Source organism: Salvelinus fontinalis, chromosome 42, assembly GCF_029448725.1.
Source record: "Salvelinus fontinalis isolate EN_2023a chromosome 42, ASM2944872v1, whole genome shotgun sequence".
Taxonomy (NCBI): domain Eukaryota; kingdom Metazoa; phylum Chordata; class Actinopteri; order Salmoniformes; family Salmonidae; genus Salvelinus; species Salvelinus fontinalis.
In genome coordinates this window covers 744195-760091 of record NC_074706.1, presented here as the reverse complement: position 1 = coordinate 760091, position 15897 = coordinate 744195, and the positions used below count along the sequence as shown (strand labels likewise).

The 15897-nt window shown below is 43.7% G+C and overlaps 1 protein-coding gene and 1 pseudogene across 2 annotated transcripts; one reads left to right on the top strand and one right to left on the bottom strand.

Moving 5' to 3' along the window:
* Positions 1 to 1700: 1700 nt before the first annotated feature.
* LOC129841409 (zinc finger protein 34-like) lies at positions 1701 to 6543 on the bottom strand. 2 transcript variants are annotated; one of them, XM_055909673.1, is made up of 5 exons: positions 5896 to 5982; positions 4837 to 5109; positions 4110 to 4246; positions 3665 to 3761; positions 1701 to 3416 (listed from the first exon to the last, which is right to left on the bottom strand). In XM_055909673.1, the coding sequence occupies exons 2-5, from the start codon at positions 4883 to 4885 to the stop codon at positions 2209 to 2211; spliced, it is 1491 nt and encodes a 496-aa protein (XP_055765648.1). In that variant the 5' UTR covers positions 4886 to 5109; positions 5896 to 5982; the 3' UTR covers positions 1701 to 2208. The 2 variants fall into 2 exon arrangements, with proteins under 2 accessions (XP_055765648.1, XP_055765647.1); XM_055909672.1 differs by lacking the exon at positions 4837 to 5109 and having other exon boundaries at positions 5896 to 6543.
* A 2596-nt stretch (positions 6544 to 9139) lies between these two features.
* Positions 9140 to 14529, top strand: LOC129841039 (uncharacterized; annotated as a pseudogene).
* Positions 14530 to 15897: the final 1368 nt, after the last annotated feature.

Sequence of the window (15897 nt, the reverse complement as noted above, 5' to 3'; positions counted from 1 at the left end):
TCGTTGCCCATACCATAACCCCACCGCCTCTACTGCTAGCCCACACAACGCCATACACATGGTCTTCGGTTGTGAGGTCGGTTGGATATACAGCTAAATTCTCTAAAACGATGTTAGATGTGGCTTATGGTAGAAGAATGAACATTCAATTCTCAGGCAACAGCTCTGGTGGACATTGCTGCAGTCAGCATGCCAATTGCACGCTCCCTCAAAACTTGAGACATCTGTGGCATTGTGTTGTGAGACAAAACAGCACATTTTAGAGTGGCCTTTTATTGTCCCCAGCTCAAGGTCACCTGTGTAATGATCATGCTGTTAAATCAGCTTCTTCATATGCCACACCTGTCAGGTGGATGGATTATCTTGGCAAAGGAGAAGCGCTTACTAACAAGGATGTAAACAAATGTTAGAGTAAGCTTTTTGTGCATATGGAACATTTCTGGGATCTTTTATTTCAGCTCATGAAACATGAGACCAACACTTTACATGTTGCATTCATATTTTTGTTCAGTGTACTGTAGGTAGTTTGACCATATTGTCAATGTTAAGCAAGCTAGGTTATAACATGCTTTACCAAGAAAGCATAATGTGAAAGTGAAATGAAACATTGCCCCTAAAATAAATCAAAATAATGTGTTGCTGTATGTACTTAGTCTTGTCCATGTTAACGCACTGTGTTGGGAATATAATTGCCTATTATGCAGTCGGGCTTTAAGGTTGCAGATATGGGTGTGGTGGGGAGGCGTGTCCACCCCACAGGTGCCATCTTGAATTGACTGCAAGCCCATTGTGAGAGAGAGCTAGCATTGTTTGCTGTGTGCTAAGAGGGATTTGTAGGCCTATTTCCTATCACAGTCCACTGTTTTGATGACAATTAGAGGCCTGGATGACACCAGTGATAAGGAAACAAAACACTAAAGTGGAGTTCTTTAGCAAAACAGTCCTAAACAAACATCACTATGTTGTCATCCAGAGTCCCATGTATTTATTTTCCAAGCTATAGCACACAGTATTTTACATACAGAAGGTTTTTAAAGGACTAAAAGGTTAAGTCTGCTCCATATTTTCATCTTTGTCATCTAAAAAATATCTCGATACTGGTGTTGTCCTGGCGCTAGTGAAAATATCTAGACATTGAATAGCGCAGGGGAATGTGGCCCATTGTGTCTTTTCTGTTGGATTATTGCTTTTAAATTTAGATCTCTTTGGATTACCTTTTGGCTGGGGGGGAGGGGGCTTCCTTTGGGTTACAAACATTTATTTGGACTTGGACTTCCATTTAAGGACTCACACTCTCAACCAAAGGTTCTGGTAGGACTAAGGTTTCGAACTGAGACTGTTGGCTCTGACAGGACTATATTATCTTATTGTTGATTGATTCTGTTGTTGTTTATGCTGAACCGTCCCATCAACACGTCACAAACTAACTTTATTATTAGCAATGTTAGCTAGCAATCCAGCTAAAATCTTATTGGGTGAAGAATTGGTCAGACTTTAAATGCACTTGAACACAATCATGAAAGACTTACGACTTCCCACGAGCACACGAATGCCCCATATTCAAATGTTTGTTACGTTGGCATGATCATTTTGACAATTCATAGACAGTCCATGTATGGCGTGAATTCTTAACCAACACACAGATTTCCAACCGTTCATATTTTCATCAAAAAGAAAGGAGGCCCAAGGCACTCTGAAAATAATGAATTAAAATGCCTTTATTTGTACGGCATGTAAAATGAAAACAAAGACTACAAACTCCGACACGTTTCGGCTGCATGGCCTTAGTCAGGGAGTACAAAGATTTGATAATGCATGTCCTCATTTGAACAGCATTTTCCAATCAAACCTGATTTGAAGAGGGTTACAGAATTCACTGGACAACACCTAATAAAAACTATACATATGAAAAAGTGAAATACTGTATATGTTATAAAAATGAAAATCAAGGCTAGAAGGATCAGAACTCATAGAAAAGTAGTTCCGACCTTTGACTGGGCAAAGTGGTAAGAATAGGAGAGCCACCTAGTTTATGGTACACTAGATCACACCAAACATGTTCATATTTTCAATGTCCTTATTAATAAACAACTGATCACAAGAAATGTTCTCAATGTCAAATAAAATAATAAAACTAGCTGACCGAAGATTAATGTAGCAATTGCAAGAGTGTCTGCTATATAACAAAAAAATGTATCAATAAAAAAATCAGTCCAGGAGATTTGGCCTGTGTTTGCGCTGGTGTGACTTCAGATGTGCCAGTCGTTTGAAGCGGAGTCCACACACAGCACAGCAGTACGGTCTCTCCCCAGTGTGGGTGCGCAGGTGCACTTTCAAAATGTCTGCCCGCGTGAAGCACTTGTCACACATATTGCAGCAGTGGGGTTTCTCCTGCGTGTGAATGCGCTGATGCACCTTCAGGTTCCAGAGCCGACTGAACTTGTTCCCACAGATGGAGCAGCAGTAGGGCTTGTCTGTCGTCTGGCTGCACTTGTGCCTCTTCAGGTTGGAGAAGGAGGTGAAGCCCTTGCCGCAGTGGCTGCAGAGGTGAAGTCCCTCTGCCTGGTGGACCCGCTGGTGGACCTTGAGGTTGCAGGCCTGGGTGAAGATCTTACCGCACTGGGTGCAGGAGTACGGAGGCCCAGACCCTGACCCTGTACTCGACCCTCTCCCCGTTTTGTGTTTCTGCTTGTGGGCCTTGAGGGAACCAGAGTCTGGGAAGGTCATGGTACATTGATTGCAGGCATGACGCCTCCCCCCTCCTCCTGTTACTTGCTCTTGTGAACAATCTCTGAGGTTTAGAGAGTGTCCAAAATCGTCAGCAGCACCATACAGGCTCTCTGTGTTGTTGTGGGCTGAGCTTCCAGAGTGGATGGAGGTTAGCCCCCTGTGGCCGGCTCTGTTACCCAACTCTGGGACACCGTGTTCAGGGTACAAGACACTGGAGTCCTGCAGGTACCCCTCCTCGTTGATCAACAGGCAGTTCCGGACACCCACCTCTGGGTGGGGGGATGGCGTTGGTGACCCCACCTGCTCCCTCCGGCTCCGATGGGGGCCAGGCATGTGGGAGCGATGGTGTTCTCCCCCATCAGACCCCCCCAGGTTCACCTGGTAGTGACCCACAGCTCCGTAGCTCAGCGCCCCCAGACGAGACGGAGAACGAGGAAGCCTATCCAGCCCTTCCATGTCTAGAAGATGGTCGCCACTACCACCACTGCCGTAACCAGATTTCTCAAAGCCGACCCCCAGTTCCTCCATGCTGTAGCGGGAGCGGTAGAGAGGTTGGCCGGGGTCCCCTGAGTCTCCCTCGGGACCCGATGGTTCAGGATCGTGGTCTAGACCAGACGCCCAGTCAGCCTGGCACTGCTGCAGCTCCTGCTCACTGAAACTCCCCGAGACGTCTGAACCATCGGCCCCTGAAAACACAGGGGACATGAGGCATTAGTAGCATTAATATTTAAGACATTAGAATTACTAGAAACGGTAGTAGAGTAACTGTAATGTTAAATGTTTACTTATAGCTTCAAGTTGACTTTACATGTATAATAATGAATAAATTTGAAATGACACAGCATACTATAAAAGTTACTCTCGTTATCATTCTCATCATCATAAAAAGTAGGCTATTGTCTGTGTTATGTTTGTGTTAAACTCCTCAACTCACCGTCCAGGCAGACGCCCCATCTTTCCTGTAGCTCAGTATTGTGGAGAGCCTCCTCTTTCAGCAGACTGTCCAACTTCTGACCTCCGACCTCTGTGGACTGGAAGAGCAAATGATTCTAACTAAATGATGGATAAACTGACAGTGACTGAATAGAGCTGACATGATGGTTCTATATTCAGAATTCTCCTCTGGGACCCCCAGACATCTCACAACTTTGTCATAGCCCTGAACTAGCATACTTGATTTAAGTAGTTAAAGGCTTGATGATTCGTTGACAAGTTGAATGAAGTGTTTAAATTCTGGAACAGCTCAAATATGAGGAGAGGTTTGAAAATGGCTGCCCAATTCTTTGTGATAGACTATTTGTTATGTACAATATATTTCCACCTGAACATTCTGTAACACCACACCCCCCCACAGGTGTTTAGTCAGTCCCCTTGCCTACCTCAGAGATTCTCCTAGGGCTGGTGGCCTCTGCCTCCGCCAGATCATTTAAGGCTGTTTCCCCGGCCACGCCCCCACAGCTGCTCCACTCCTCCCCTGGTACCTTCTCCTGCTTCAGGCCACGCCCCCTCTCCACACCTGGTCACAGGTAAACAAAGATAACATTTCAGTTGGAGTAAAAGGTAAGTAACATTGTGGATAATGGAGTCTCCTCTCATCAGATGAAGGAAAGGAAACATTTTATTAAGATGCCACCACCACCCATGACTGACTCCTTTCTTAAACCAATACTGTCTGATCACTAAAGTATGGAATGTACACATTACAGCAGCCCCACTTCAGAGTGATTCTATATTTATCACAGGAGGTTGGGGGCACCTTAATTGGGAAGGACGGGCTCATAGTAATGGCTGGAGCAGAATCAATGGAATGGTATCAAATACTTCAAACATGGTTTCCATGAGTTTGATGTCATTCCATTTACTCTGTTCCAGCCATTATTATGAGCCTTCCATCCCTCAGCAGCCTCCACTGATTGTATGTACAGTACCAGTCAAAAGTTTGGACACCTACTCATTCAAGGGTTTTTCTTTATTTGTACAATTTTCTACATTGTAGAATAATAGTGAAGACATCAAAACTATGAAACATATGGAATCATGTAACCAAAAAAAAGTGTTAAAGAAAACAAAATATATTTGAGATTTGAGATTCTTCAAAGTAGCCACCCTTCGCCTTGATGACAGCTTTGAACAGCCTTGGCATTCTGTCAACCATCTTCCCCTGGAATGCTTTTCCAACAGTCTTGAAGGAGTTCCCACATATGCTGAGCACTTGTTGGCTGCTTTTCCTTCACTCTGTGGTCCAACTCATCCAAAACCATCTCAATTGGGTTGAGGTCGGGTGATTGTGGAGTCCAAGTCATCTGATGCAGCACTCCATCACTCTCCTTCTTTGTCAAATAGCCCTTACACAGGCTGGAGGTGTGTTGGGTCATTGTCCTGTTGAAAAACAAATAATAGTCCCACTAAGCGCAAACCAGATGGCATATCGCTGCAGAATGCTATGGTAGCCACACTGGTTAAGTGTGCCTTGAATTCTAAATAAATCCCAGACTGTCACCAGCAAAGCACCCCCACACATCACACCACCTCCTCCATGCATGGAACCACATATGGGGAGATCATCTGTTCACCTACTCTGCGTCTCACGAAGCCATGGCGGTTGGAACCAAAACTCTAAAATTTGGACTCATAAGACCAAAGGACAGACTTCCATCGGTCTAATGTCCATTACTTGTGTTTCTTGGCCCAAGCAAGTATTCTTATTATCGGTGTCCTTTAGTAGTGGTTCCTTTGTGGCAATTTGACCATGAATTCACCAACGAATTCAGTTGTGTGAAGTTGGCTGGATATCCTTTGGGTGGTGGACCATTCTTGATACACACGGGAAACTGTTGAGCATGAAAAACCCAGCAGCATTGCAGTTCTGGACACACTCAAACCAGTGCGCCTGGCACCTACTACCATACCCATCAAAGGCACTTCAATATTTTGTCTTGCCCATTCACCCTCTGAATGGCACACATACACAATCCATGTCTCAAGGTTTAAAAATCCACATTTAACCTGTCTCACCCCCTTCATCGACACTTATTAAAGTGGATTTAATAAGTGACATTAATTAGGGGAAATAGCTTTCACCTGGCTAGTTTGTCATGGAAAGAGCAGGTGTTCCTAATGTTTTGTACACTCATTGTAGATATGTTTTGATGTCTCTCTCTTCACCTGTCTGTGAGGTTCCAGAGCTTCTCTCCTCGGCTTCTTTGTCGGCTCTCCCACAGTCGGCACACTTCCCCCTCCGGCCTCTCTCTTTGTCCCTATCCCTGCGTCTGTTCTCCGACCACTGCAGCCGCTTCTTCAGTGACTCGACCTGCTCCCGGCTCCGGGAAACCTCCTCGAGGAAGCTATCGTCCACCAGCCTGGTGATCTCGTACATAGCAGCCTTGAATACCGTCTCCATGACTCCGGAGAGCTGAGACTGGAAGGTTACGATGGCTTCAGACATCATAGCAAACTGTCTATGTGTAGCTAGCTACAGTTAAGAGTTCGTAACATTTAGGTACTTTTGTTCAGGTGGGTCAGTGTTACGATCCTCAGCAAAAGTCTAGGAAGCTAGCTAGCTAACGTTAGCAGGCTAGCTACTGTTGGATGTTGTCTCTCTCAATGACGGTCCTAATAACAATTGTAATACTTTCTAGATATAAGATGTAGCATTTACTGTATGATGATATTCGAACAAAGAAATACCATAGGCATTGAAAGAAGGCCAGCTTATAGCAGTTAGGTAATTTTCGTTTGATAGTTACAGAGCCAACACTAAAATCACAGACAGAACAATGAGACAGATATTTCACCGGATGTATAAAATGTTAAGCATCCGCTTAGACTTTCCACTCACTACCAAATATGGTAGTGAGAGGAAGCATACTGGCCGGAGGTGGGAGAATATGGAACGACATTTTTTTTTTTTTTTTTTTTGGTGGATCAGCTTAATATTGCGGAAAGAATGTTGCTTCCATCAATGTAATTGTCTGCATAATTTCCAATCCCCCATATTCTTTTGGTAAATATATATATCCATACACGCATGCATACATATACACATATATACATACACATACCTATATAGACATACTTTTTTAAAGAATATACCTTTATTATTATTCCCCGCAAACCCTACCACCGATCCCCCAATTGGAGTAAACTAATAAACACTTCTGCTTTTACCTTCAATTTATACATCTTATACACATTTTACAGACACAGTCTACTTTACAATAGTTCTCTCTTGTTTGTTGTTTTCTATTTGTAACTGTGCTATTTCACAAAAGTTCCGAACCTATATACATTTTACAGATCCCGTATGTTTTACATTGTTTATCTTGTTATTAGTCCCACCCTTCAGCTCCATTCAACCCCTCCCATCTATCTCTCAATATGATCCATTTCGGATTTCTATTTGCCATATATTTTTCAACTGTGCTGTGATGCTTCACAAAATAATTTAACCTTCCAATTCTCATAGCTTCTCCAGATTGTAAATTTAAAAAAAATGTTTTTGCTAAAATAATTATTATATTATTGATTGATTGACTATGGCTTTTCAAATCACCCAGTATTGCTATCTGTAGCGTTAGTTCTAGGCAAATGTTGCAATTCTTCAGCCATTCCTGGACCTGTGACCAAAAACGAGCTACATATGGACAATACCAAAATAAATTATCTAATGACGGCCTCCTCACAGCAGAATCTGCGAGCTGGGAAGATTGTATCCCCCATATATATAACATTCTATTAGTTGCAAGAATTTTGTATAGTAATTTAAATTGAAAAATTCGAAGTTTTGAATCCGGCGTTGTTTTGCGTATCAATTCATAAACCATGTGCCATGGAATGGGTACATCGAAAATCTCTTCCCAACTATTTTGCAATTTATATGGCACAGCTGTCCGTTTTTGGTCCTTAAATGAAATTGGTATATGTTTTTATTTATCCCACTTTTCTTTAACCATTTATGTTCTTTAATATAGGGCCGACAGACAAGTTCCTTACTTTTTTCCTCTTCAACTTGCCTCTTCCATTTTTGTGGTAATGCTGCAATTAATTGGTTGTAATTTTGGGTAGAGCAGACATTTCCATATGTCTGTGTTAGCTGCATGTGTGACATAACTCCACCAGTCCTATTTATGATATCATTCACTAAAATTATACATTTTTTAAACATTTCTTCGATAAATACATTTTTTTTTTTATCAATTAGTATATTTGAATATAACCACAATATTTGTTGTACTATTTGTTCCGTCCTTTCAGGTCGATTAAACTGAAATTACAACCAACTTTCTAAGGCTTGTTTAAAAAATAAAGATATTTTGGAGATTAATTCCTTTTCAAACAACTGAAATTGAGCAGGTGTATTCTGAATAAAGGGAAAAAGGCCATTCCTGAACATAGGATGAGACATTCGTACCAATTTACTAGAGAACCAGTTTGGATTTAAGTATAACTTTTGTATGACTGATGCCTTTAGTGAGAGGTCTAATGCTTTAATATTTAATAATTTCTGCCCTCCGAATTCATATTCGTTATATAAATAGGCCCTTTTAATTTTATCTGGCTTGCCGTTCCAAGTAAAATTTTATATTTTTTGTTCATAGAATTTTAAAAGCAGGTCACTAGGTGTAGGCAAAACCATAAGCAAATAGGTAAACTGTGATATGACTAAAGAGTTAATCAGGGTGATTTTTCCACAAATAGGCAGGTATTTTCCTTTCCATGGTAGCAAGATCGTATGTATTTTTGCTAACTTTCTATAAAAAGTATAGCTCATCGATGAAACATTTGATATCAAAACCGTTTTCTGTTCCCATAACTATTATCTGTTATGAACAGAGTGTACCATGTAGGCGATTTTAAAAAAAAATCACGTTGTTTAGAAGGAGCGTCAAGGCGAATTGAGTTACTGCACAGGTGCAATTCAGAGGACCTGGAAATAACGGAAATATGCAGATGAATGCTAGAACGCGCCAATAGGATCTCGCTAGTTCGTGGTTGGCTCTGCCCACCTTTTTCCTTGTTCTGCCCACTATGACTAATTTGTTCCCATTGGAAACAACAGGCTGTGTCTATCTTGGTCTAGTTATAATAAATCTTTGCTGAAGTCATTCCCAAAAAACAATACCACTTCCGGAAACAAACCTACGGATCTGGTAGTGGGACAATCTACACTACGCTCCTTTCTGGAGAGAAAATTTCTTTATTTGAACAAAACCTTTGCATGTTCTCACGTTGACTGTAAATAAGGTTTAAAATACAATCCGGCTAATTTTATAAAATTGTGTAAAATATTTACAGGAAATCTACACACCACTCAGTGCGTCACACAAAGCACTGGGTGCCGTGTCCATAGAATAAGAAGTTATGTTCTGATCAATCCTGTACGTTATATTCGAAATAATAATCGATTGTACATGTATATGAGTGTTGGTTGAAGATGGCTGCCACCAACATGTCGAACGACAGGTTTAAAATTCAGTTCGCCTCTGTTATGGAGAGTGTATTGAAGACTGCAGTCACCGAGACAACGAAACTTTTCGAAACAACTATTGCGGATCTGCGAGCCAAAATATCCAGAATAAAAGAAGAGAACGAGGACCTCAAATCGAGTCTTCGATCCCATGAAATAACGAAGAGATGGACCGGTGAAAGTGAACGCCAAACCGCAGAGCCCAGACCGAGTCAAAGTACAACACGTATCGGAAAATGTGACATCGGCGTTCAATGCGGTAAGGTGAAAATGTAACTACTGTAGCTAACTATCTATCTATCTATCTACGTTCAAATTACTCACCCATGATCACACATCCTGATAACTAGTTAGCTGAGCGTGTAGGCTCACAGCTAATTTTTCCCAAAACTACTTAATGTAGCTACGTTTAATTTGTATATACTACAATATTAGGCAGAACATATCGTTTTGAGAGGTGTAGTCTATATTATTATGCATTCATAAATGACTGATAAGAGATCCTTCATTACCTAGGGATTGATATGTCACCCAAAATGATACGTATGTTGAAACCATAGAAATAGATATTATAGAACATACTTGGAACCTCAAACACTGCCAATTTGACTGGATTCTATTTGTATGGTTGCAACACAGGATGATGAAATGTTCTGTCACATCAGTTGGTTTCTAATCTTTAACTCAGAGTTTTTTGTGTGCCTTTTATCCTAAGTACAAGTCTCTCCTGGTCTGGTATTTTCAGTTTGGGCGGAGGACCAGCACCTGCGGGATGAGAACCAGGGGACGGAGCTGCACTGTGGAGCGTATGACGAGGAGGGCAACCCACAGATGGCCTTTGTTCTGATCAAACAGGAGGTGGATTGGGTAAGATAGGCTTCTAGCCTGAGTCCCCACCTAGTCTAAGTCCCAGATCTGTTTGTGCTGTCTTGTCAATTCACCACCTCTCTATACTCAACCTGTTGTTGGTGAACCCAGAAAAAAGAAAAACCTTCACACTGCGCTTGCTAGTATCACTTGTTCATTTAAGATTATGTACATCGGCCTCACAGTCTTTGTCAGAGTTTTCGATGACCCTATGCTTTTGTGGTTGTTTGTGCCCCCCCCCCCCCCCCCCCCCATCAGGAGGCAGACTATTCTGATGACTTCTCCCCCGGGTACATACTGCAGAAGAAGGAGGGGGGAGAGCCCCCGACTCTGGTCCGCAGACAACCCCTCAGAGAGTTACCAGGCAGAGGTAGGAACTAGGGAGACCTGCTTCTGAATCACACATCTTATTACAATGTATTAAAGAGTATTGGGATGAGAACCGGGCTCTAATAATATCTATATTAATCTCTCCGCTGTTATTCTCTCTGTCTTTTGTTCTTTCTCTGTCTCTCTCTGCATCTCTCTCTTTCCACTATCCCCGCCACCTTTCTCCATCTTGTCCCTCTGTAGCCCTGGTCCCTCCTGGAGCCGTCAGGGCCCTGGTCAACCGTTACACCCAGGAAAGGCCTCCCACCACCCAGTCTACGTCAGCAGAGGCCCCCCTCCAGGGAGATCCAGACACCCAGGAGGTCCCCCAGGCTCTCAGCCCATCCCAGCCCAGGACCAGAGAGGTTACCAGTGGCAGTGCAGGCCAGGACCCTGGAGGAAAACAGAAATCACTGGTAATACCAGCAGCAGAGCCTCCATCAACATTACACCTGACAGCATCTCCTCAATCAGCAGCCACTATCCAGTCAACATCAACATCAACTGTCCTGTCTGCTGTAATGCCCCAGTATATGGTAACTACTCTGTCAAAAGAAACTGTCCAAACGACCACAGCGGTCCAGTCGACCGTAACAGTGAAGTCGACAGCAGCATTGTCAGAGCGCCCGCCACCTGTCCTCTCCGGGTTACCCAGAACCCCTTTTCAGGATACACAGCCCAGCCCCGTACCCCCTCGTCCTCCTCGATCATCACCATCACAGTCTCACACAGACGTTCTCCCTGTAGCTCGTCCAATAGCAGTGCCCTCAACACAACCAGCTAGGCCTACAGCTGTACCTGATGGACCACAGGCCGCACCACCAACACAACCGCAACCGCCTACAGTTTTGGAGCAGTTGGGTGTTGCCACGGAAACATCGCTAACACCACCAGTCCAATCCGCTCCGTCTCCGACTGTGTTGACAGAAACTGCCGGCCCCCCTGAGAAGCAGGCGTCGTTGGTCACTGAGCATCTGCAACGCTCCTCCACTGTGCCACGACCGAAGTCACCTGCTGTCCCAGAGAGGATGTCTGATGAAGCTCCTCCTCAGCTGTCAGCCCCTGCTGTAACTACACCCTCACCCTCATGCCCCTGTCAAATGTCTAAGACACAGTTTATAGCTCAGTTGTCAGTAGTACCCCTAGTTTGCGCCCTGCCGAGGTTGGAGGAAGACGAGGAGGAAAAAGGGGGTGAGGAAGATGAAGGGCAGGAAGATGCGGGAGGGCTTTCTTCCCTCCCTGCCACATCTACGAAAGCTGTGACAACCAGGTCTGTCGCTACGGAGACGACCACCATCGTTGAGAAAAAGGAGGAGATTGTTGTCCAGGTAGGCGGCAGCCGAAAGTCAAGTCGAGGTGAAGCGCTCCTCTCTGGTCTCCGCCTCCGCTTAAGGCCCCGCCCCCAGGACAGCACGCCATCTCCAGTGGTTGTTAAGAAACCCAGAGGAGAGAGAACCGCCCCTCTAGACCATGACTACTCAAAGGTGATACAGGATGGAGAAGAAAAGTCCAGGGAATCACACGTTGACCAGGATGTAGTAGAGGACACCGCTAACGGTGAGACGGCTGATGACAAGTCTAGTGGACAAGGAAGTAGTAACCAAGTCATGATTGAGGAAGAGGGAGGCGCTAACACTGATGTGACCTCTCTGACCAGACAGTCACCCTTTGGTGGAGGTGTTGGATTAGGTGTGTCCAAATCCAAGAAGAGAAGCATGACCTGGGTGTAGGCTCAGAGAGGTTTTGCTCTAGCCCAGGCTAAGAGGAGTAGGTCAAAGGTCACCAAGGCCTCACAGAGAGCTCTGCGGTCAGAGCTAAGAGGCTTGGTCACACAGACACAGTTTCTGCCTTCTAAACCACAGCGCCGCCTGTCATACAGCCCTAGCCCTCGCGCTGCCTCCACATCCAGCCCACGCCGCACCTGCCCTCGCTAAGCTACGGGAGCGAACGTGAACCCTTCTCCTACCACCCCTCCTCACCCACAGCCTCACCCGTTCAAGGTCACTTCCACCACCCCTCGCCACTTAACACCTTGTTTGGTGGCTGCGGCGGCTTTACATTTGAAACGGTCTCCCTCCACCCCTCAACCTATTCCATTCACCGGCAACCTTTGCTCAGGCTTCAAAAAGTCCCCCCAGTGCCCACTGACTTTCCAGCAGGCGCGCCGATACCGCCAATCACAACCGATGTGGTCGCCACCGGGACCGTTCCAGCTCCAACAGTCTCTCCAGGCTCCACGGAAACGTCTCGCCAAGAACCAGTGTGCAGACTGCGGTCGTGTCCTGAGCAGCGCCGCTGCTTTAGAGAGTCACGCCTCCCTCCACACGGGGAAGCGCCCGTTCGTCTGCTCAGCCTGCGGCAAGGACTTCCCCAACCTCAAGGGCCTCAACCGCCACGACCGCGTCCATGGCGACCAGCAGGGCCACCAGTGTCTGAAGTGCAGCAAGACCTTCGTCTACCGCTTCGGCCTGACTAAGCACGAGCAGATGGTCCACAGCGGCGTGCGCCCGTTCATCTGCCCGATCTGTGACAAACGCTTCGTCATCCGGCGCGACATGGAGACGCATCTCCGCGTTCACACTGGAGAGAAACCGTTTGCCTGCTCCCTCTGTGTGAAGCGCTTCAAGAGGCGTGTGGAGCTGAATGTTCACCTGAGGTGGCACAACGGGGAGAAGAGACACTGGTGCTCGTACTGCGGGAAGGGATTTCTGGATCACAATAATCTGAAGAACCACAAACTGGTCCACACCGGAGAGAAACCCTACACCTGCTCTGAGTGTGGCAAGCACTTCAAACAGACTGGCCATCTGAAGAAACACCTGAAGACAATACACAAAGACAGATAGAGGGCAGAGGACGAGTCTTAAATGACATCCTATTCCCTATATAGTGCACCATATAAGAATAGGGTGTATAGAGGGGAATAATAGACATTCTCCATTTGTCAGTTCAAAACCCAGCCATATAGGTTTTAATGGGATATTGTGTGTAGTTTGGTGAGGAAAAAAATGCATTTAATCTTTTTTTAATTCAATCTTGAATTCTCACAGTGATTAATGACGCAGGCATCTCAATCTATTCTCACAGTGATTAATGACGCAGGCATCTCAATCTATTCTCACAGTGATTAATGACGCAGGCATCTCAATCTATTCTCACAGTGATTAATGACGCAGGGATCTCAATCTATTCTCACAGTGATTAATGACGCAGGCATCTCAATCTATTCTCACAGTGATTAATGACGCAGGCATCTCAATCTATTCTCACAGTGATTAATGACGCAGGCATCTCAATCTATTCTCACAGTGATTAATGACGCAGGCATCTCAATCTATTCTCACAGTGATTAATGACGCAGGCATCTCAATCTATTCTCACAGTGATTAATGACGCAGGCATCTCAATCTATTCTCACAGTGATTAATGACGCAGGCATCTCAATCTATTCTCACAGTGATTAATGACGCAGGCATCTCAATCTATTCTCACAGTGATTAATGACGCAGGCATCTCAATCTATTCTCACAGTGACCGGGAAGGACTTGTTATTTTATGTTTTTCTGTACTGATTGATTACAAGAGTCAACGCTTTGGTTGTGTAAACATTTGGGGCTACTTTTGTTGTTTGGAAGGTACATGCTGCGAGAGAATGACGTACCTAAGGGATGACGTAGCGTAAAAAAAGAATGACATAGCTAAGTGATGACGTAGTGTAAAAAAGGAGACATTTTTTGAATTTACATTTATTGTATTTAAAACAAAATCTGATTATTTGTACATTTTGTTTATTAAGAAGTTGTTAAGCCGAAAAGCAAGGTTATATTTAGTTTTACCGTGGTCACGCACATTATGGTTTTATGTTCGACGGGTTTCAACTAGTTTCATTTAAATTTGTTTTATGTTCTGTGCTTTCATCGCACTTTTGATCAATTATGTTCCTCATTGTTGGTTTAATGGATCATTTATAGAATGGTGTGGGCTGATAGATTTATGCCTAGCCCTAAAAGATAGCTTTAAGTTTATTCTAGGGTTTAACCTATTCATTGCTGTTGAACGTTTAAAACTAGACATGACTTGTTTTAATAATTGTTCAGCGCTATGTCACAGCTATTAGATATGCTTGGGAGGGTACAGTGTCTCAGCGTCCAGGCACATGTTGGGCCCAACACTATCAGTCATTTGAAAGTTTAAACTGTCTAGGATGGGCGCTCTATGACATTGCAATATCAGATTTGCTACTTACACTGAAAATAAATCTGTCTCATCTCTCTGGGTCAGTTAGCAAGAACCAATTAAAGTTCATATGTTGGTTTGGCTATTGTGCCTCTATGTTGGAAATGTATTATTTCTCATATCAACTAATGACAGTTGGACAGTGTTTTCAGAAAGTATTCGTACCCCTTGACTTATTCCACATTTTGTTGCGTTAAAGCCTGAATTCAAAATGGCTTAAATGTTGATTGTTTCTTCACCCATCTACACACAATACCCCATAATGACTAAGTGATAACATGTTTTTGATTTTTAGACAAATTTTGTGAAAATCAAATACATAAATATCTCACTTACATAAGTATTCACACCCCTGAGTCAATAAATTATTATAATCACATTTGGCAGTGATTACAACTGTGAGTCTTTCTGGGTAAGTCTCTAAGAGCTGTGAGTCTTTCTGGGTAAGTCTCTAAGAGCTTTGCACAGCTGGATTGTACAATATTTGCACATTTATTATTTTCTAAATTTGTTGTTGATCATTGCTAGACAGCCGTTTTCAAGTCTTGCCATAGATTTTCATACAGATTTAAGTCAAGACTGTAACAAGGCCACTCTGGAACATTCAATGTTGTCTTGGTAAGCAACTCCAGTGTGTTTTAGGTTATTGTCCCGCTGAAAGCAGAATTTGTCTCCCAGTTTCTATTGGAAAGCAGAAAACTAGGTTTTCCTCTAGGATTTTGCCTGTTTAGCTCTATTCCATTTCTTTTTATCTAAAAGACTCCCTAGTGCTTGCCGATGACGAGCATACCCATAACGTGATGAAGCCACCACCACGCTTGAAAATATTAAGAGTGGCACTCAGTGATGAGTTGTTTCGGGATTTGCCCCAAACATAGGGCTTTGTATTCAGGACAAATACAGTTTTGGAATATGTTTTTCTTTACAGGTTTCCTTGTCACTCTGTCATTGAGGTTAGAATTGTGGAGTAACTACAACGTTGTTGATCCATCCTCAGTTTTCTCCTTTCACAGCCATTCAACTCTAACTGTTTTAAAGTCACCATTGGCCTGAGCTGTTTCCTTCCTCTCCAGCAACTGAGTTAGGAAGGATTTCTGTATCTTACCAAGGTCTAGCCTGCGCATGTTATTCTTGTTCATATATGGTGACAAATAAGATACAAAAAAATCATGCCAAATGAAAAGTATTCAAACATTGAAAAACCCAGGTGGTATTATGAGAGATTATAA